Source organism: Populus euphratica, unplaced genomic scaffold, assembly GCF_000495115.2.
Source record: "Populus euphratica unplaced genomic scaffold, PopEup_1.0 scaffold484.1, whole genome shotgun sequence".
NCBI lineage: Eukaryota > Viridiplantae > Streptophyta > Magnoliopsida > Malpighiales > Salicaceae > Populus > Populus euphratica.
This window is the reverse complement of record NW_011500184.1, coordinates 148,841-170,641: the sequence shown is the minus strand read 5'-3', so window position 1 is coordinate 170,641 and position 21,801 is coordinate 148,841. Positions and strand designations below refer to the sequence as shown.

The 21,801-nt window shown below is 30.7% G+C and overlaps 2 protein-coding genes across 2 annotated transcripts; one reads left to right on the top strand and one right to left on the bottom strand.

Annotated features, from left to right (window-relative positions):
* The first annotated feature begins 376 nt into the window (after nt 1-376).
* Nucleotides 377-1,982, top strand: LOC105111589 (DNA-directed RNA polymerase subunit beta). The gene is made up of 2 exons (XM_011006993.1): nt 377-1,289; nt 1,588-1,982. The coding sequence occupies exons 1-2, from the start codon at nt 668-670 to the stop codon at nt 1,791-1,793; spliced, it is 828 nt and encodes a 275-aa protein (XP_011005295.1). The 5' UTR covers nt 377-667; the 3' UTR covers nt 1,794-1,982.
* Nucleotides 1,983-6,804: 4,822 nt separating this feature from the next.
* LOC105111588 (uncharacterized) lies at nt 6,805-17,033 on the bottom strand. Its single transcript, XM_011006992.1, has 8 exons — nt 16,272-17,033; nt 15,354-15,722; nt 15,015-15,274; nt 12,199-12,340; nt 11,693-12,064; nt 11,457-11,588; nt 9,382-9,510; nt 6,805-9,273 (listed from the first exon to the last, which is right to left on the bottom strand). The coding sequence occupies exons 1-8, from the start codon at nt 16,398-16,400 to the stop codon at nt 6,997-6,999; spliced, it is 3,810 nt and encodes a 1,269-aa protein (XP_011005294.1). The 5' UTR covers nt 16,401-17,033; the 3' UTR covers nt 6,805-6,996.
* Nucleotides 17,034-21,801: the final 4,768 nt, after the last annotated feature.

Genomic DNA, 21,801 nt, shown 5'->3' with positions numbered 1-21,801 from the left:
ATATATATATATATATATATATATATTAAAACATACCAGCAAAGATTCCTAATTTATGTTGTTGTTGTAGAATTAATTCTTGCTGTAAATTTTTGGGAACATGGATTTTTTTGCACTGCATTGGGTTTTAGGTTCTAGTGTTAGTTCTGTTCGTTGTTGGAAATTGTACTGCGTGAACCTCGCATGCGAGGGTTTTGAATTTTTACTGCATTGAAACACTGGAGTTAGTGTATGAGACTATAGTTTCGATCCTTTTCATTTCATTGATGGGGAGTTAGTGTATGAGACTATAGTTTCGATCTTTTTCATTTCATTGATGGGGTATAAAACTTTAATTGACTTTGGTTTGGTTGTAAAATGTTACTTACCACAAGTTGTAGTAAAATTACCTGAAAGGGGTGGGAATTTATCACTTGACCTGCCTTTGATCGTGTTCTTTTGCAGCTTGTGTTGATATTGGTGCTTTCTTTTGACAGTGCATGGAGAACAACATGGATAACCTACATGGATAGATGGACATGGAAAGATACTAGGTTAAAGGTTACTTGAGAGTTCAGTTGTGAAATTGCTTCATTTAACGTTTTCAAGTTTCAACTATCATCAGACCACTGGATTGTTCACCTTATTCTAGAATTATTTCCATCAAGGAGTTCAATAGATCTCTTCGATGAATTCTATCTTATTACCTTCCTCTCCTGTCCTTCAACTACCTTTCCCCCAGTTCTCACTCTGTCGTCAATTACAGCCTCTATACATTTCCAACACCAGGGGCAATCGTTGTGCTCGCCAGAACTCTTCTCTTCTCCATTCATTTCAACCCAATTCAAAATTTTCCTTTCACAGTCATCGACCATTAATTGCCGCTGCAGTCCCTTCAGATGAGGGACCTGTATCTGTAATCAACTTTGAAGATTTTATTGAAAAGGACTGGTCATTTCTTGACTCTGAGGAGTCAAATTCTAAAGAACATGACCTAAATATTGGCCGGATTATTTCTGCTGGAAGGATTGAGGAGACTTCAAGGGTGTTAGTTTCACTTGGTTCAGAAGGATTTGTGGATAGGTTGGTTGATACATCGCCCTGCAGTCTTTTGCTTATTGTGCATGACTCGCTTTTTCTGTTAGCTTGTGTTAAAGAAAAGTACGACAAGGTTAAATGTTGGCAAGGAGAACTGATTCATGTTTCAGAAAAGTGGGCACCTTTGGATGTTGTGTTCCTTTACTTTCTGCCAGCTTTACCCCTTAAACTGGATGAGGTTCTTGGGTCACTTGCTAAACGTTGCTCACCAGGTAAATTATGAGGGCTATATAATTTATCTTTCCATCCATTCCACTTTTGAGTTGACTGAATGTTGGGCCCAAGCTGAACTCTCTTAAGAAATTTTTTATTTTCCTCGGTAACTTATGACTTGAAGTTGTGATTTCGATTTTCAGTTCCTTTACTCAGAAATCAAAAGGTTTTATATCTTCTATCTTTTTCAATGAGATAGTGTTGTTTGAAGACATAATTGCTTGTTTGCTTAAAAACAACACAAACCAGAGATTAGAAATCCCCTTCTGTTCTGACTTCCAACCACTGATTTTATAGGTGCGAGATTGGTTATCAGCCATCCCCAGGGAAGGGAGGTTTTAGAGCAACAAAAGAAACAATATCAAGACGTTGTAACTTCAGATTTGCCTGATAAAATGACTTTGCAGAAGGCTGCAGCTAACCATTCTTTTGAAATGGTTGAATATGTGGACGAGCCAGGATTCTATCTTACTGTCTTACGGTTATCTGATGCAAGAAACTGAGATCAGATTTTTGGAACATTTTTTTGTCTACTTGGAATAGAGTCGCCTTTTTTCGCTTCTGATGGTATTTGGTTTCCAAAGACTATGGGTGCCTTCACTTGATAGTCCTGCAACCCTGTATTTTTGAAGATCTCTTCAATAGCTTTTTAACCCGCACTATATTTGCAAGTTGATATTTTATTTTTTTCCTTTTTTTTTTCTTTTTTGAGGATGCCTAAATCTTGCCGTGGTTTTTTATATTACAAATTCATATTTAATTATGTTTAATAAATTTATTTATTAAAATTAAATTTTTAATAAAATAATAGAAATTAATATATACATAAAATTGATTAAACCAAATAAAAGAAAAAAAGGGAAGAAAGATTGCATACGCTAAATTAAATATTTTTATTTAAAAAAAAAAATTATTTATATTAAACATAGAAAAATGTATAAATCTTCAAAAATTAAATACATAAAAAATTAAAAAAAAATAAAAAGCTAAAATAAGAGATAAGAAAAAGGTAGTGGTAGTCTAGGTGATGTAAACATAAGTTTAAAAGTTATTGAAAAAAGAATTACAAAAAAGGTATTAATTAAAATAGAACCAAAATTAGAATTTAAAACAAAAAAAAAAGGCAATGATAGCCTAAGTGACAAAGACATCTAAAAGAAATAATAATAAATAAAAAAAGAAACAATTTAGATTACAAAGCTAACAAGACATCTAAAAGAAATAATAATAAATAAATAAAGAAACAATTTAGATTACGGTTTAATAAGTTAATTTCAATTTATTTTTAATAAGTTAATTTCAATTTATTTAGATAATAAAGAAACAAACATCAATAATATATAAATAAAATTTCAATAAAGTGAAGATATTGTTAACTTGAAAAATGATATTAAAAATATAAAATTAAATAATAAAAAATACCTGAGTTGGCATTATAAAAAAAATATAAAATTAAATAATAAAAAATACGCATTATAAGCATGTAATCAAGGGTAAACCTATGTTATGTTTTAGAGAGAGCTTGGGACCTTTAAAGTTTTAAGATATCTTTATTTTTGTCCTTAAATTTTTAAAATTTTCATAATTATGCATTCAATCCTTCCAAAAATAAAATATTTACTAACCTTATACTTTTTATGATAGCACCCCTAAATGAAATTTACTAGTTTTGTCCCTTCATATAATTTTGGTAATAAAAAGTAAATCAATTCAACTTAAACTGTAAAATCTATTGCATAGATCAAGAAATTATAATAACTAAATAAAAAATAAATTGAGAAAAATTATAAAACTAATTTTTAAAAAAAAAATGTTAAAAGATGAAACTATAAAGAAAATGAGTCAAAAAAGATATTGACTTGTATTAACATTTCAAATTCGTGACTCGGAAAAATATTGACTTGTATTAACATTTTAAATTCGTGACTCGAATCATTAAATTAAAAGCACTTTAATAAAAAAAATCATGAAATTTAATCACTTACAAATTTAACAGATAAAACTAGGAATAAGAATCAATTACACAAAAGAATCTAAAAAAATATGTAATTAAAATAATAAAGGTAAAAATAAAAATAAAAATAAAAAATAAATGACAAGGCAACACAATTTTTTGAATTAGAGGGTTGAATTGAAAAGAAAAATAATTTTTTTAAAAAGAAAAACAATAAAAAAATAAGGATCAAGTTGAAAATAAATAATACACCATAAACTTTGATTGAAATATAGAATTGAAAACCAATGAAACTTTAATAAAATAGCCAAAGAAAAAAATCAAAAATTTAAAAAATATAGACTAAATTGGAAAAAATAATACATGATAAATTATAATTGAAAAACTAAATTAAAAATAAACAAAATTTTTATAGAAAAGCCAAGAAAAAATAAAAATTAAATTAAAACATTAAAAATAAAAAGGATCAATATATTTTTTTTGTAGAGAAGAGTTAAAAAATAAATAAATAAAAGCCACCAATAACAAATTGCTTATCATTTACCGACACTTGTAGCATTAAAAGATAGCGAAAGCAGCCAACCTTCCAATGATACAACGAAAGGCAACATTTGATAGTAAAAAATCACAACATGAGTTGCCTGAACGGCACAAGTGATGTTCATTTGTTGGCGTCTACATGGTAATAATTTTTTTTAATATTTTTATTAATGAAAGATATAAATACCCAAAACCCCACTTAAAAATTACAAAAAAAATCCTAGGCTTCAACAATGAAAATACCCCACAAAGAAAGCTTTAAAATTATTTAATATTGGTGACATTTAAATCATTTTACTGTTAATTAAAAAATAAAATGATCACAGAGTTCCAAAATAAAAGTGCTCTCTCCTTTTCTTTTATTTCTAAGAGATTATTTTAGTAATATATATATATAAATAGACCTTTGTAACTCTTAAAAGAAACGTGTCTCCCTGTAAAATGACTAAACTAACTCATTGCTGGCCTTTATTTTGATGTTGAGAGAGATAAAATGAGAAACATCCACAATATTTTTCCCACATATTTTAGCATTTTGCATTGGTCCTGGGAGAACTTTTTCTAATATTTGCAAGGTCTGCAAGGACTACGTGCTCTGTTGCTGAGTATAAATACGTTTGAGTTTTGTACGGAAAACTAGTAGCTTATTAAATTAAATAAAATAAAATAAAATAAGAGTGCTTGTTCTTCGCTATACATTCAAATTATGAATTGAAACTCTATAATAACTATTTTGCCTTTTTAAGATAAAATTATTGAATAGGCTACAGGAGGCAATCTAATTATTTTATAAGGTTCATAGAAAAATTTGGAACAAATCGCCTTTTAATATTTTTTTAGAACATTGTAATGAATAAATTACTCTTAAAAAAATTAAATTGCCAACTATTTTTTTTTTAATTTTCATTTTTTAAAACATAATGAAATGATTAGATTATCTTTATAAGCAAAAACAATTGCACTATTGTCCAGGGGTGTTTATGTATTTCACCTAAATTTTTTTTGTTATATTCAAGTTAATTAAGAAATAATTTGATATTTTTAATAAATAAAAAATATTATTTATAAATAAAAAATAGCTAGTACGTTCAACACACATACTTTAGAAATGTCAGCTTCAGACGTGGCATTAGGAGCAGCTCATTGAGCTCTTACATGTTATGGGGCTCTTGTTGATGAAAAACGATTACATGTTATGGGGCTCTTATTGATGAAAAACTAGTAGTGTGGCTTTGACAAACTATTTCTTTTTTCTTTTTTTATCTCTTCGCGCCTCAAGTTTTGCACTTATTTTTTAAAGATTAAATGTATTATATCAATTTATATTTATATCAATTTTGATTTTGATTTTGATTTTGATTTTTTTATTCATATTTATTTTATTTTTAATGCTTTTTAAAGTTGATTTTGTTTTTCAATTTTATTCTTAAGCATTTGATTTCATTTAAAAAATTTTATTCAATTTGGTCATCATTCTTTTTATTGTTTTTTTTTATCTTTTTCTTGATTTATTTTATTTTTTAATTTTATATCTCATCATTTTATTTTATTTAATTTTTATACTAAATTTGATCTTTATTTTTTTATTGCAATTTATTTTTTATTCTTTTCTTGATTGATTTTTTTTTAATTTTTTCCTTTGATATTTGGATGATTATGGATTTTACTTAGTGATTTTTCTTGTTTGCCTTCTATAATGTAATTCTGATCTTATAATCCTGGTCATGGGTTTTGAAAATTAATTCAATTTGACTTTGATTTTTTTATTTGGTATTTTTTTTTTAATTTTACCATTTGACATTAGGTTATTGGATTTTATGCTTTATGATCTTTTCTAATTTTCTTTCTTAGAGTTATTCCGATCTCATCTCCTAAGTTACGAATTAGTTGAATTAACTTAAATTGACTTGAGTTTTTTCAACATCTTTTTTAATTGATTTTTTTTAGTTTTGTCCTTTATCATTTAGTTTGCTTGAATGTTAACTTTTCTTTACTACAAAGTTATTCCAATCTCATGATCGAACCACAAATTAAACTTCATATTTCTTTCATATTCTTTTATTAAAGTTATCCTGTTTTTATTTAATTTTTTATTTGTTTTCAAATAAGATCATTAAAATATTTTCAAAATATTTAGAGAGTATCTTTTTATAATATTCACAAACATTTATTTTTTTTACATTGTTTTTATTTTATTGTCATTAATGTCATTGGATTTTTTTGTAGTTTTATTTTTAAATAAACCAAGTTTATTGAACCTGTTTGAATCAATAACTTATCTTTAATTTTTTATATTCTTTTAAAAACATTATCATCATCTGCTAATTCTTTTTTATGCTAAAATAATTTACCTCAGACCACGGAGTAGCCTAAGCACCTATCTAATAGTTAATTCTTTTAGCTAAGTTTTCTAAATCAAACTAATACCCAGCTTTCGGGATTGTCCGTATTGGATATGCACAATTCTGCTATTATTGATTGTTTTTGAAGGTTTTATTTAGGAGGGTGGTAAAAATTATTTTTTAAAAATATTTTTTATTTAAAAATATATTAAAATAATATATATATTTTTATTTTTAAAATATTTATTTTTTATATCAACACATTAAAATAATTAAAAAGTATTAAAAAAATTAATTTAAAATTAAAATTTTATAAAAAGCCGGCTGTTTAAATAAGTGGAATGACACCGGCGTCAAGTTTGCTAGCCGGAAAATTATATTAGCCCCACCTCACCAAGATATGATACACCTAACAACTTAAAGAATTTCAGCGGGCAAATGGCTTCCATATTGCGCACTAATTAATTTGATCATGTGAAGTCGAGAAAAGAAATCAATGCTCAGCCTTCATATACCAATTCAACCAATTTTAGCTATCAACATAGCCAAACCTCAACACTAAAACAAGAGTCGAAAAAAAATCAAATGATTTCAATTCTGGCAAGCTTAAGAGGAAGGAGGGGGGATGCTTAGGTTTTTTTTTTTTTCTAAAAAAAAAAGCTGATCTCGTGCAGAAACCTCTACATTAAAAAATAAAAAGGAAATAAAAAAGAGCCAAATTGGATATCAATCAACTGAGAGAACTATTGCTAAAATTGTAATTCCTCGGAGGAAGATTATTGTCTACTGGCTTACACGGTGATCAAACTTCCAATACGAAATAAGAAGATGGGGTACCAAACAACCACCTCACAACTTCTTAATAATATATTAGAAGAATGAAAACCTTATGCCATTACTTGCTGCAAACAAGTTGTATTCTTCCATGGCAGTCTCTTTCTTATTGCACGCTGGATCATTTTCATCTGCCCAGACTTTTGAAGATAAATCTCCAGCAATTCCATCTTTTGAAGGCACAGGATCTGACTTACATCCTGTTGAGAGAGCGACAGGTCCACCAAAATGGAACAAGGAAAATCCAGTATTACTGTTGTGCAATCTGGCAGAATTATCAATTTTCCCACCTTCCCCACTTGGTAGTGCTTCGTTTGAACGTGATCTGGCTGGAACCATCCTCTCCTTATTAGCTTCAGTTAAACTTTCCTGCATCATACGTGTCTCTGTTCTAACCTCTGAGTTGAAGCCATATTCTCCCTGCTGATACACCGGAACTGGACCAGAATTAAACACAGGAGTTGCCAAATGCGGCACTGAACCATACTGCATACAAATGCGGGAGTTTCCATTTAAATCATAGCCAAGAGGACCAGCATATAGATAATGGTTAGGATGGGGGAAGGGCATTAATCCATTGGCTGGAGCTGCCGGCCAAGAGACTGGAGTTTGATGGTAGTAGCCCATTGTTGAAGGAGCTTGAAACATTGGAAACTGTAAATTATGGTTATGCAAAGGTGGAAACACGACTTGATGTTGCAAACCCATACTGACAGCAGGTATTCCATTTTCAGGATCTTGCACAGTTGTTGTCGGCAGATTTCCCAAAATTTTCATTCTTTGACCATCTGGCTGAAGCACAAAAGGTTTCCTGCTTCCAAACACCTCAGCTCCATTTGTACTCGGTCTCTTGTCCAGCCCCACTTCATTACAATTGGAGAAAGCATTTCCACTGCTTGTTGAAGTTTCTCTTCCTTCTAATTGTTGACAGGCATCTTCTGAATCAGAAGTGGAAGACGATTCGAGATGTCCATTGTTTGAAGAAACTGTATTGCTATCTCCCTCACTAAGGCAGGATGAACAGTTATCAGAACTCAAAGTGCTTCCAATGCTAGGATCAGAAGTCTCAGACGATAAGTTTTTTTCAGGACATGAAATGATTTCCTCAAAAGCAGTTTCTGTCGAGTAGCAACCATTCACTTCCACATGGTATCCACTCTGGCAGTCTTCAATAGTTTCAAGGCTACAGTCCCTTGATTCGTTCATGTTATTCTCATCATGATCAATTTCAATGGAATTTCCAGTAACTTCACTTGAACATGTCTCACCAGTTGACTTGAAGAGTTTACTATCCAGATCCACAGCTTCAACCTTAGTAGATAAGCTCATGGTGACGTCAGAGTCTGAGCTGCTCCAAGAATACTTCTTTCGTGATTCTACAGGCTCCCAAACTTTCTTAGGATTGTTTCCCATGTTGGATTTGCTTTTGATTCTTCCACAACCTTCACGGATGTAATCTACTGGACTGTATTTATTACCACGATAGAACTGCTTGGACATATCCATCACTGTTTCTGACTTGCCAACAGATTTGCTCTCTCGGTCCACTCTTAATGATGAAACATGTGGTTCAACCTTTACCCTGCATTCAATGTTCTGGTGGCAGCTACAAGAATGGAAGTCGTATCTATCATTCATCCTGTTGTGGGGACAATGAAAGTTTTCACTAAACTTAAGACCACAATTTCGACCATTGGACCTTGGACCATTGATCCTTGATTGCCTATACAATCCATTAGCAGGCCTGGAAGGAGTGTCAAAATCATCACTGTGATTTCTTAACTCTGATCTATTAACTACCGCCCCACTTTCTGAAATAACTGCAAATCGGCGTCTATCAGGCCACTTCAAAAAAGAATCAAGTTGAACTTCTTTCCGCAATCTTCGGCGAGAATATTTTGCTTGTTCAGTTGAAAAAGAGCCAGTCCCTTCTTTCAAATTTGAAACCTTCCCATCAGGACTATCATATGAATCTTTTTCCATTATACAGGTCTCAAATCCATATGAAAACTGTTCATCTTGAATGTCAGGAGATCCAGGTCTGGACAGAGAAATATTGCCTGTTTCACTTAGTGAATCCCTACAGCAGATGGTGTTCAGTTCTTCATCAACACTTGGTGATGATCCATCCTTTAAGACATCAGGAAGCATGGTAATATCATTTGATTCAGGACATTTCTTCTCTTTATCCCTTTCTTTCCCTTTTAACCTCTCCTTCTTTCGAAGCTTTTTCTCTCTTTCTTTTGTTCTTCTTCTCTCCTTGCGCTCTTCTTCTTCACGCTTTTCCTTTTCCTCTTCTTCAAGAAGCTTCATCTGCAGTGAAAAATTGTATTATCAGAGATGCATCTCATGAAAAAAAAATGACCTGTCCTAATTTTGATACTCGAATGAAATCTTAATGAAAATCATAAGTATTAAAACCTGCTTTTCCAATGTAATGATTTCTTTGCATGCAACATGGACCCGATCTTCCAGTAGTTTTAGTGCAAGACAAACAAAGATGCTGTGTGCATTTTGGCGAGCAGTTCCTTCTCTGAAAGCCTTTTCAACCTGAAACAACAAATTGAGTCTTAGAATATTCGAAACTGAAATACAGACATTCAATTACTTCATGAGCTCATAGAAACAGAATCTACATGTTGCTAGTTCATCCTCCCATGTCCTGACAGGAACATGGGAATGTGCATTCAGTTATTGGTTTTCTCCAACAGCCAGTAAATTTCATTGTTTTAGGTGGCCAGAAGGGACAATCATGGTTTATGACCAGTTGACAAAGGAAATCCTGAAAAATCTCTTTTTAAATACCAGCTAATAAATAACAGAATTTTGAAAAAGAAAATATAAGGCACTCTTGGGCAGCGCCAAATGGTCCTGTAACATATGTAACCTTAAAGGTTAACTTAGAAAAAAAATGCTATGTTTAAACAGAATTCATTGATATCACCGTGCACTATTTGGCTTCCTAGAGGTGGTTAACCACAATTTTAGTGAAGTTATAGGGAGACATTTAGGGTGTGTTTGGTGTTGCGGTAGATGTTGTGGTTCCGGTTTGAAAAAAATTGTTTTATAAAAAGTACTTTTAGTTGAGGTTGGTTTGAAAAAATAGATATTTGGTTAAAACTGTGGTTGAAATTGAAGTTAAAGAAAAAGTAATTTAATGTGTTTGGTTAAAAAAAATTTTGAAATTAAAGTTATAAAATAATCTTTAAAAAGATATATTAATATTGATGATTTTAAATTTAACTATTATAGAATTAATTACTCCTATTATATCATGAAATAAATAATACTTTATATAAAATATTTTTTTTATTTTATTAAACTATTTATAATTACATTACGTATAAAATTTATTCGATAAGAATTACAGTTTTCATAATTTTTTAAGCATATAATAAAATTAGATAAAATATTATCAAGTATAAAATTGATATTATAGTGAAAATGAATTTAATTTATTTTATATTAATTTTTCAAGAAAAAAATATTATTCACATCACGGTGCAAATAAATTTAATTTACTATAAACTAGTTTTTTTAAAATATTAATAAAATTAACACTTAAAAAAATTAATAAAATTAACACTTAAAAAACATTAATTAAATTAACACTTAAAAATATATAATAAAATTAAATGAATACTATATAAAAAAAAAAAATGTAGGAACAGTGCAAGTGAATTGCACTGTTCACGTGAACAATACAATTCACTATAGACAATGCAGTGAATTGCACTGTTCATGTTAATTGCACTGTTCACTGAATACGTGTCTGAACAGTGTAATTAACATGTACAGTGCATTTATCTGCTTTTTATAAAAAGCATAAAAATTACGTAGAACCCATGTACAATAAACTAATTTTTTTTTTTTACCAACGGCTGCAAACTGCGTTTTAATTAAAACGCAGCCGCAGCCGCGTAAACAAACGGCACCTTAACCACACTAGAGACCTCAGAAATTTCCCTAGGCCCTCTCTTTCACTATAAAGAGAGATGTGGTGCCCCTAGTAGGATCATCTGTTCTACAAATCTGCTGAGAAATTTGAACTTTCTAAATGTTTTTGTTTATCAACTTGAAAAATTATCTCAACCTACCCCATGGTTCTACTGTACTTACAGCCCTCGTATTCATTTAGAATTTACTCTAGTTTCATCATTTCTAACATCATGAGCAATTCTACAAGGTCCAGCTTCAATCCCAACTCATTGCTACTTTGGTTATTGCAGATTGAATTAAAATCTAGTAAGCCAGTGGTAAAACCCTGTCCCACCACCTTTCTTATATATATATATAGAAATATTCCTTCCCAACACATTCTTAACACACCCCTTCCCCATGTACAACCCACCGCACATTCACCCCCATGCAATGATGATTACATGCACATTGAGACATATAGGGATCACATGGAAAATGACACTTCCAAACAAATTATCGTTTTCTAAATTAATATGAAAAAGGACAGCAAGCATGTTTAAAGTTTGTAAACATGCCTTTTCCTTAAAAATAACCGTTGCAGCATCTAGAAGAAACTCTCGAGCAAGTTCAGGACTCTTCGCATGCTTTTGGGGCCGGGAGCATTCTCCATCAAGCTCATTTCCGTCCTTATCCATGGAATCATCATCCTATAAGTGTACAAGAAAAAAAAAAGGAATTTAATTATAAACCCTAAGGATATTTTAATAAATTTATTGCAAATATAAAGATCCTGAGGGAAAAAGTAGGCCACCTCTTCTTCCTCGGCCTCTTCAGCATGCTCAAAAAAACTTCTGATACTTTCCCCTCTAGTAATTGTAACAAAACCATCACCTACTACAAGCCTGCAGTGCACACATCGTTGACCCTTTAGTGCATGAGCTTTTACAGAAAGCTCAGTGCAGCGGCCATCAATTTTCCAAGCCCTAAGGGTAATAAAACATGCAGTCAAACCACCAAGATCTAGACCAGTGACTTGAACACTTCCATTCATGCCAACATTTTCAAATTCTAGAATGTCAGATTTTCCTTCTCCTGTTCCAACTGCCCATTCAAAGTGATGGTATGATCCAACAGTGTCCAAGAAAGTCTGGTTCCAATCAGCTTGGACGGAATCATCAGACACCTGAGATAAAAGCTAAGATAATTGGTCATACTAGTCACATCCATGGTGAGTTTTCACAATTTGTTCTGCAAATTTGTTTCTTTTGAATCTTAGATCTTTAGAAACACAAAATCGCACAGAAGAAGAAAATATACCTCATATTGAAAGGCAGTATCTGCAACACAAAACCAACTAGTGCAGCAAGGTTCTCGTCGCATGCGTTTCAGCTCCTTTAGCTCCTTAAATTCACGAATAACATTCCTTCTACAATCTCTACAAAATCTCTTGCTGTCAAACCTGTGGGATGGAGACATTTGTTTAGCGAAACAGAACAAATCAACGCAAGTACCTAAAATGAAAACATGCAGAATGGAAGTACATGCTCATGGGTAAGGAGAAGGAGGCTATAGCTAGATATACAAGAAATAGTCACAACTAAAAATATGCAAATATTAAGAAGGAAAACGATAAGATTGATCCAAGCTAGTTGAAGAGAAAACTAAAGTTTTAGGGTATAGTTAATTCAAACAATTACTATGATAACATATTCAACATTTCAGCATTTAAGTGCACAAACCATCAAGTAAACCAAAAGGTTTTAGAGAAATAAAAGAAGAAAAAATCAATGAGGACACTAAAAAAATCAAAAACAAAAATTTTGCTTTAAGCTTATAATTTTTTTTGAACAATTTCAATGGATTCTTCAAGAGATATCTTAAAAAAGTGATGCCAATTGAATGACAAAGTTTCTCAATTATAATAGATGATACTCAATTTTTGATAGGTAAATGCAAGTAAAGTCTGAGTTTTGTTTAATTTTCAAACTGAGCCATCCATTTGAGTCATTGACGTGTTCAATTCCTCACAGACCATGGGCATTGGTGAAGTTTGATGGATTAGAACCAAAGACCTCTGACTCTCAGGACATCAACATAGGCTACTATCGAACTCACGTGGATACATTACAGTTGCTTTGTCCAAGGAAAAACATATGAGAAAGAGTCTACAAGCATGATGAGGCCAACATGTGCCATGTCATATTCAACTGAAAGCATGCAAACATATCGTTCTTTGAAAGTTAGAAAGGGACTTCCTCATTAATGAAGCCCAGGTGATAAAACAATCCAATTAACCACAACGAGTATTAAGTTTAGTTTTAGCTTATTTCAGATAAAAGAAGGGCAGAGTACTCCTGAGTCCATCCCCACACCCGCTATGCCATTTTTTTTTTATAAACATGTAGAGTTAATTGTACCCTTAAGTTCCCTTAGGGCGCTATATTTCCTAATCATCCAGCCTTGTAGAATTATACTTCTTTAATGCTGAGATAAGAGCAGCCAAAGTCTAATGTGATGAATTCATCACTAAATATTTGATGCCATATTCAACAAGTTCCACTTACAGTAAATCCACAGTTTTGAACTAGTAATCAGAATATCTACAAGCCACTACACTTTGTGGAATCTGCAAGGCTCTCATAGATATTTGAATAATAAAATCAGCCCTTAGCTACAAAGCCCCCAAAGCAACAAAGTCTACAGAAACTAACTAAAAGAGAGCATAATCAGTTGAGATGAATTCAGAAAATGGACTGCTTTTCAACAGACATTTTGGGTTCCCTGTGAAGAAGCTTTGAATAATTTATTAGTCCGGTAAAATTCATCACTTCCTTAGATTTAACCACATCTTTTTCATCAAACAGAACATACAATATCTCGAAGAGAAACTATCAGTCATGGCAGATGACTCCCCTCCATTTGGTTCGATCCAAAGCAGGTAAATGATCACTTCCTAACTGCATTGCCATCCACATATTTCTGTTTGTGATTCCATTAGAAAGCCTGTTAAGGTGGGAAGATATAAGCTCTGATTTTACAATACTTATAAACTAGAAGACATAGGTGATTCTTACAAAGCACAGCACACCCTTGGGAGTTTCTAGACTGTTCAGAAGCCGGACAAGTCAGAATTTTTATTTTTTTTTCATGATTTCAAATAACTTTTGTTCTGTCTTTGGCAGTTTCACCAATTTGGTCACCTCTGGTCTCAATGTTATCTAAAGCTCCAACCCCCAAAAAAGCACAGTGGCCAACTACCTTTCAGTTCTCATAGTCTTCCACTGATTTCAAAATCAATGTGGTATATAAAGTGTCGTACCCTTGCGAGAGCTCGACGTCAAGACGACCCTTCCTGGTAGCAGAATTGATGTTGGGGTCTTTGTTTTATGAAAAAAGGAGTCGTCACCTAGTATTATGGTCACTAGGAAACCTAACTAGTCTTTTAGAGATTCTAAGGCAAGGGACTAGTTGCGTAAAGGAAAGGTTTTAGCACCCCTAGTATGCCCTACCTAAGGTAAGCTGCTTGGTGTTTAGTTTGCCTTATAATTGCTATGGCGTTGATATTCTCTAATCCCATCAGTTTTCTAGGATAAGTCTACTCTGATGAATGAACTTGGGTTCAAAGTCTAAGGGAAAGAACCTTTGGCCAGTACGGATCATACCTTTAGATATGTCTATAGAGTGCTAAAGAGATAAATAAAATTTTAGGCATAAATATGCTCTTATGTTAAAAATAAACAAGTTGCATTTCTATTAACAATATTTTGGACATTTACCTTTCATTTGTTTTTTAGCCTTATATTATTAAGGGGTAATGGCTTGTTATTCCTAGAAAAATATTTTTTTAATATTAACCACTTAGGGTTTTTTTATTTAAATATTAACAGTGAATAATGACGAATTATTCCTAATAATATTTTGAATATTAACCCCCTTGGAGTTTCTTTATCCAAACATTTGTAGTGAATAATAACAAATTATTCCTAATAATATTTTGGATATTAACCCTTTTGGGATTTCTTCATCCTAAACCCCTGCTTTCATTTTAAAAGGGGACATACACCACCTCCATTAACACGTATGGCTAAAAAAAATGAGTAACAACATAAAGAATAAGCTATTGGCAAACACACCTGCACATAAGCCTCTCTATGAAATCCTCTTCCTTCATCCTTAAAAGAGACTGCCGGGTTTCTTCTCCAAGTGCTGACCAGAAATCCATTAATGTGTCACAAGAAAGCCTGGCAGTATGCAGTGCACACGTCTCTCTTGTTCCATGTCCTCTGCCATAACTTGCCATTCCTTGGCTAATCCAACCCCGACCTCCCCCACCACAGGCATCAGGATAGAGCAATTCCCTTTCCCGCTCCCTTGCACGTGCACTGTCAAATACCTGATTTAAAGCAAGAGTTCAGCTACTAAACTAGAAAGGGACAATGGAATTGCACAATAAAAATTTTTTTAGCACTCACATTTTGGATTCCCTTCAGAGACTTTGAAAACAAGTAGCACTTCAAAAGCGTTAACGATCCATCACGCGTGGTCGTTAGACCACCCCAAGGATGGACAGATGGATCTTGAATTTCATCTTGGCACCCATTTGTTACATGTGATCCACAATCATTTAGATTTTTTGAGGCTTCCAGTAAGTCGCAACGAAGGTGCCCAGCACCTCCTTCCTGCTGCAAAGACTTACCATACATGACAATCTGCATAAAACCTTCAAGCAATAGCCCATTGCATCTAGAACAGTACATGTTCTTACGAGCTTGCTCAAACAGGGCTTGCTTGTCTATCCTCAGTAGCTTCTGTCGAGCTTGTGGTGGCAGCTCACTCCAGAACTGTCACAAGTAAATAAAAATTCTTCAATGACTAATCACAACATGCAACAAGAGCTGGCTAAAAACTAAAAGACAATAAAAAAACAAAAACCTTGTATACTCCAAACACAAACTTAAAATTATATAAAAAAAATACTTGCTGATTACATGTAACAAAATGCTAATCTTTATTTTAGAAACACCATTTCCATTGCCTAGACTGTAATCAATTCTCACTAGTATAAACAATTGTAACTGACATAAAACTTCGATCTCTCTTTTGAAAATAAAAACACAGAACTACAGAAGTGAATTTATATACAAGGAGCTAAAAACGGATCTAGTCAATAAAAAACTGAAAACCCGGATAATAAAAAAGAGAAAAACAAAAATCCCACATCAAAAACTAATAAAACAAGCTCACTGAATAATTTGTACATAAAGATCCAATCAAGAACACAATTAAAAATCACAGTTAAGTAAAATAGTGATCTAATTCAATCCCAGATACAAAAACAGACACTCTAATCCATCAATCAAAATTAAGAGGGGAAAAAAACAGCCCAGTACCTTCTGTAGCTGATTGAAGCTAACATCATCACGGTGTTTAGACCAGAACGAATTAGCAGAAATTGAGTAAGAGCCTCCGGATGATGTTGCATTACTAAATTGATCATTTCTCTGTGTTAATCCTGGCATCCTGAATTATTATTATTATTGTTATGAAACTTATTTTATTGAATTCAATTATAAAATCCTTATAATTTTTTTTATACTCTCATAGATTTATCATCATCATCATCATCATCAATCCTTCCATCTCTGCCCCTCATATTTTTTCCTACGAGAATACAAATAAAAAAGGGATCCAAAACCCAAGTCGATTCAATAATTCAATCAAGAAATTGTATCAAATCAGAAACTAATAAACAAGAAAAAGAAAAAAAATCAAAACCCAAAAATAAAAATAATAGAATTCATAGAAACTGGATTTGATTGAATTGAATTGGGAGATTTAAAGAGGAGAAGATGGTGAGATTTGGCTGCTGCTGCTGTTGTTTAATATATATATATGAGGAGAGAAATGGAAGGGAAAGGGAGAAATGAGAGATAGGGAGAGAGAAGGGGGGATTTTGGTATTGGACGAAAATTATGTTCATGTTATGGCGAGCATTGCCACTGTTAAAATAAATTCAGACATACAAATAATCCTCTAAGAGAAAATTGTCATGACCGGATAGGCTAAGGTAAAATAACTACAGAATTTGGTATAAATAAAATAAAATAAAATAGCTTCTCTCTTAAAAGCTGTCTAAGAGAAATGAGAGAAGACAACAGCCAGAAAAGAAAACAAAAGTGATTTTCTTTTACCATATTTTTTAACCTAGACGTTCTGGTTCACGAACTGAAACCGTGACGACAGGATGTTTTGGTTTTTTCATGAAACATTTTAAGTGACGACAATGTCCTCGACCGTAAGAGGTTAGTGTGCAGTGTACTTGCCAAAAACACAGCGTACGGTCCCTTCCCTTGACAGAGGGAGAGGAGGGCTTATGCCATTGAGATGACGTGTCTGGAAGCCCGGTTCAGGCTTTCCCTAATTTGAGTGCATTTCTTTTCTTTTTTCTTTTTTTCGTTTCGGTCCTTTTCATCTGCCACCCCCCCGGAGTCTTCACCGGAGAAATTGAGCTGCAGGAAAAACATTAGTCATATGACGAATAATACATTGATACGTGTCAGTATGCCTCCTTTTTCCCGAAAAACTGTCACTGTTTGAGTTTTTTTCTTTCTTTTTTCAAACTAGCCTGGTGGATAGAATAGAAAAAACGTTAGCACAATTAAGATATATAATTTCAAAAATAGCACAGTTTTACTTAGAGTTTGTTTCCATATTTTAAAAATATTTTTTAAAAAATTTAATTTTTTTATTTTTTATTTACTTTAAATTTACATATTTTTTGTATATTCAAATCATTTTAATATTCTAATATCAAAAAAATTTTTTAAAAAATAACAAAATTCATTGCATGTATTTTCACACGAAAAATTATTTAAAAAGTAATTGCAACTATATTCATAAACAACCATAAATATAATATATGTTACCACTAAATATACTGGTATGCCTTATATGCACCTAAAATTATAGTAACGGGAGTTTTTTTCCAAAATTACAACTCTTCTAGAAAAACCTTATAAACTCAATAAGTCATACTCTTTATAGATTTGATAGAATTTTGATTTAAAGATAATAATAAGGAAAATTAACAATCAGATGTGTTTTAAAATATTTAAAAAAATTAAATTTTTTATTTTTTATTTACTTTAAATTAATATAGTTTTTTGTGTTTTCAAATCATTTTAAAGTACTGATTTCAAAAATAATTTTTTAAAAATAAAAAAAATTATTGGCATACATTTTTGAAGAGTTAGAATTATTTAAAAAGCAATTGCAACCATATTAGCAAACAACCACAAGTATAATATGCGTTACCACTAGATGTGCGAGTACACCTTATGTGCACCTAAAATTATGGTAGCAGGAGCTTTTTTTCATAATTTTAACTCTTCTAAAAAAACCTAATAAACTAAATAAGTCATAATCTTTATAGATTTGATAAAATTTTGATTTAAAGATAATAATAAGAAAAATTGACAATCAGATTTGATAAAGTCTTGATTTAAAGATAATAATATACCTAAGAATCAAAGGTATTCAAAAAAAAAGATTTGAATCTAATTATAATCTTGTATCTAAGAACTCTAAGTATGTGAATGACATAACAAAACCAATTAGTTTTTTATAAGTCAGTGTATGATATTTATCCCTATAAAGAAATATTGTTTTGTTATAAACAAAAGGAAAACTCACGTTTATTTTTCAACTTGCTACCTAAATGTGCATGTAAAAAAAAAAACATAATATAGTTTCCTTTAACTAACCCTAATGGATCCCTTTTAGTTTATAAATTAATAGGTCTAAATTAGTAATTAACTAATATAAGTTAAATAATGTCTATTTGGGAGCGTGGTAGAGATTGCTTTTAAAAGATTTTTTTCTTGGAAACGCATCAAAATTATATTTTTTTTGTATTTTTAAATTTATTTTTTATATCAGCACATCAAAAAGATTCAAAAATACCAAAAAAATAAATTAAAGCAAAAACAATTCATTATTTTTCAAAAGCGCGGTTGGACTGCAATGCCAAATAAGGTCAAAATAAACTCCTAAACAATGTCTCATAAGCTAGAAAAAAGAAAAATTAAAAATAATTATTCAAAATTATATAAATAAATTAAATAGGATAATATAAACAAAGTCTTCATGCTAAAATTTCTCTTTGTAGCCTAAATCTTTAATTTTTGTATATTCTTGGTAGATTTCAATTCTAAAATCAAATACATTGTTTTCTCTCGTCTAAATAAATTAATATGCCTACAATATATGGATAGAAAGCTTGAGATATCTAGTCTCTATAACAACTTGAATTGCAACACAATTGCACCTGTAACTCTAGATATGTCCCAAATAATACATGAAAGTCTAGTTTTGTAGATTTGACAATATTCATGTAGTAACTTTGTTCTTATGAAATAATATGTTTATGAACTCCATTTGATCTGAAAATTTACCAAATATAGTTTCATGTGTTTAGTATTTCCCTATAAGATTTCAACTTCAATTGATGTACGGTTTGAGATATATGTCTCGTAACCTATAATTCAATAATATTTTAAAGTTAAATTCAAACCTGGCTTAGTTTGTATCACATGACTTATAATTCTATAATTCAATAATATTTTAAAGTTAAATCAAACCTGACTTAGTTTGTATCACATAACTTATAATTCAATAACATCTCAAATCAATTTCTAATAAAAAAAACTCAATTAATTTATTATATCTATATAACAAATTCTCGTAACACTTAAGTATATCAGTTAACAACATCTAATAAATTATCTTGTGGATGGGTATGTATCATTGGAACCATGAACATATCATCATGCATGAAAAATTGTCTCATCATCCTCTACTACAAGGTTTAAATGGTGAGCCTCCCCAACCTTTTCATGTTTATAACAACATGATAAGAACCAGGTAGAGAAAGTGGTGTGCACAACATCGGCAATAATATCATAAATTGTGTCAGAGGCTTTTTGACCCTCTCACATTAAAAAAAAAAATGTTAACATAATATATACATAAAAAAAACATATCATCATATAAATAAGATATTGATAAATGTAAATACATATTTTTGTTTCAAATATTTTATTTATTAGATATGTATTAATTGTTAGAGATGAAAAATTAAAAGGAGAAATAATATTGTGAATTGTTGACAATCAAAATGATTATCAAATTTATTGGCATCTATAAGGGAATTGTCAAAATTTTAACAATAAAAAAGATTGTTGAATCTATTAGCATTCATAAGGGGATTGTCAGATGTTGACAATCACAAGGATTATTAGATTTATTTGCATCCATGAGGGGATTGCTAGAATGTTGACAATCAGAAAGATTGTTGGATTTATTAGCATATATAAGGGGATGGTTGGATTGTTGACAATTTGAAGGATTATCGGATTTATTGATATTTATAAAAAAAACATTGGATTATTGACAATTAAATAAATTGTCAAATTTATTGATATCCATGAGAGACGATGATTAAAAGAGTTGCTAAAATTATGTCAATTAAACATGGTTGCTTTTAAAATATGAAAATTAGTGTTAGTGAGTTGAATTTGTGAATGATAGTTTAAGGAATTGAATTTTAATATTAGTGTTAAATGTAGCCTTAAGAATGATATATGAATAATAAGCTTTATGTTTAAAATAATTATTAAATATTTATGTTTTATTTGTTAAATTATAGGTTCCTCACAAGCCAAACAAGACTAATATAGCATATATTAATGTATATTGTAGATTTTTGTAAATGTGTTTCTAAATAGAACAATGTGTGAAATATGAAAATCAAATAACTTTATTATAGGTATTGTAATAATTAAAAGATTTTTAATTTAAATTATATTTATAATATTACTCACTAAAGTTGTTGTGAATTTTTTTCCCATGGTTTACAAATGAATTGCAGATAAATAGTTAAATCTGGTTTTGAATTTAAGGATGCTATATATTTGTTCTGATAGTTTCATTGACTGAATATAGGTAATATCAAATGTTATATGATTTGTAGCACTTGAATCTTTTATCTATACATAATTACTATTAAATGCATAAATATTAAGACCAAGGTTGTTAAAATCGCGATTTTAACACAGTATGGAAAGTACAAAACAAACTCGGATTGTAAAATCATAAAATCATAAGAAATTTTAAAATACATTAAAAAAATTCATGCTTCAAATAAAAATACATAACACCTTAAAATACATGCTTCAAAAAAAAATCCATACATAGTTCAAGCCCCTTAAAATACATGTTTCAAATAAAAATTCATACATAATTTAAAGAACTTTTTACTAGCTAATAATTAACAAATTTAAAACAAATAATCTACTAGTGTGTCATGTAAACTAAAACCAACTTCATTGTCTTCATCTTTCTCATTATTCCTCAGATGTTCATCAATATCATTAGCATCAAGAGTATTATTAGTGTCACTACTAGTACCAATACCAATATTATGAGCATTAATGCTGCTACTAGTACCAACACCAATATCATCAATTTGAATCTCTAAATTATCTTCAGTACAATGACTTTCTATTTCAGCATCATTAGGAATTTCTTCTTCATCACTTTAATCTTCATTACCATTTTGTCTTCGTGTTACACTATCAATAGCACCAAATAAAACAATGTATGAATGTTTTTCTCCCTCGGTTATCCAATCATCATCAGATGAAAGATTATCTTTTACACCAAAATTATTAACTTGCCTTTTGACTTGATTATTATTCAATTTTATATTGTACATTACAAATACCAAGTCATTTATTTTTCTCTGGTGCAAACGATTTCTTCATTTTGTATGAATCTAAATAAAAAATTTAAATTTATAAGATTTTTATCAAATATTACAACATTTAAAATAATAAAATAAAAAATTTATCATTTCAAATG

What these genes read in the sequence shown, in the direction of transcription:
- LOC105111589 (XM_011006993.1), top strand. Translation starts at nt 668, where the DNA reads ATGAATTCTATCTTATTACCTTCCTCTCCTGTCCTTCAACTACCTTTC. An exon ending in TGCTAAACGTTGCTCACCAG is followed by an intron (nt 1,290 to 1,587) that starts GTAAATTATGAG and finishes CTGATTTTATAG; the next exon opens with GTGCGAGATTGGTTATCAGC.
- LOC105111588 (XM_011006992.1), bottom strand. Translation starts at nt 16,400, where the DNA reads ATGCCAGGATTAACACAGAGAAATGATCAATTTAGTAATGCAACATCA. An exon ending in GCTTCAATCAGCTACAGAAG is followed by an intron (nt 15,723 to 16,271) that starts GTACTGGGCTGT and finishes TACTTGTGACAG; the next exon opens with TTCTGGAGTGAGCTGCCACC. An exon ending in CTCTGAAGGGAATCCAAAAT is followed by an intron (nt 15,275 to 15,353) that starts GTGAGTGCTAAA and finishes GCTTTAAATCAG; the next exon opens with GTATTTGACAGTGCACGTGC.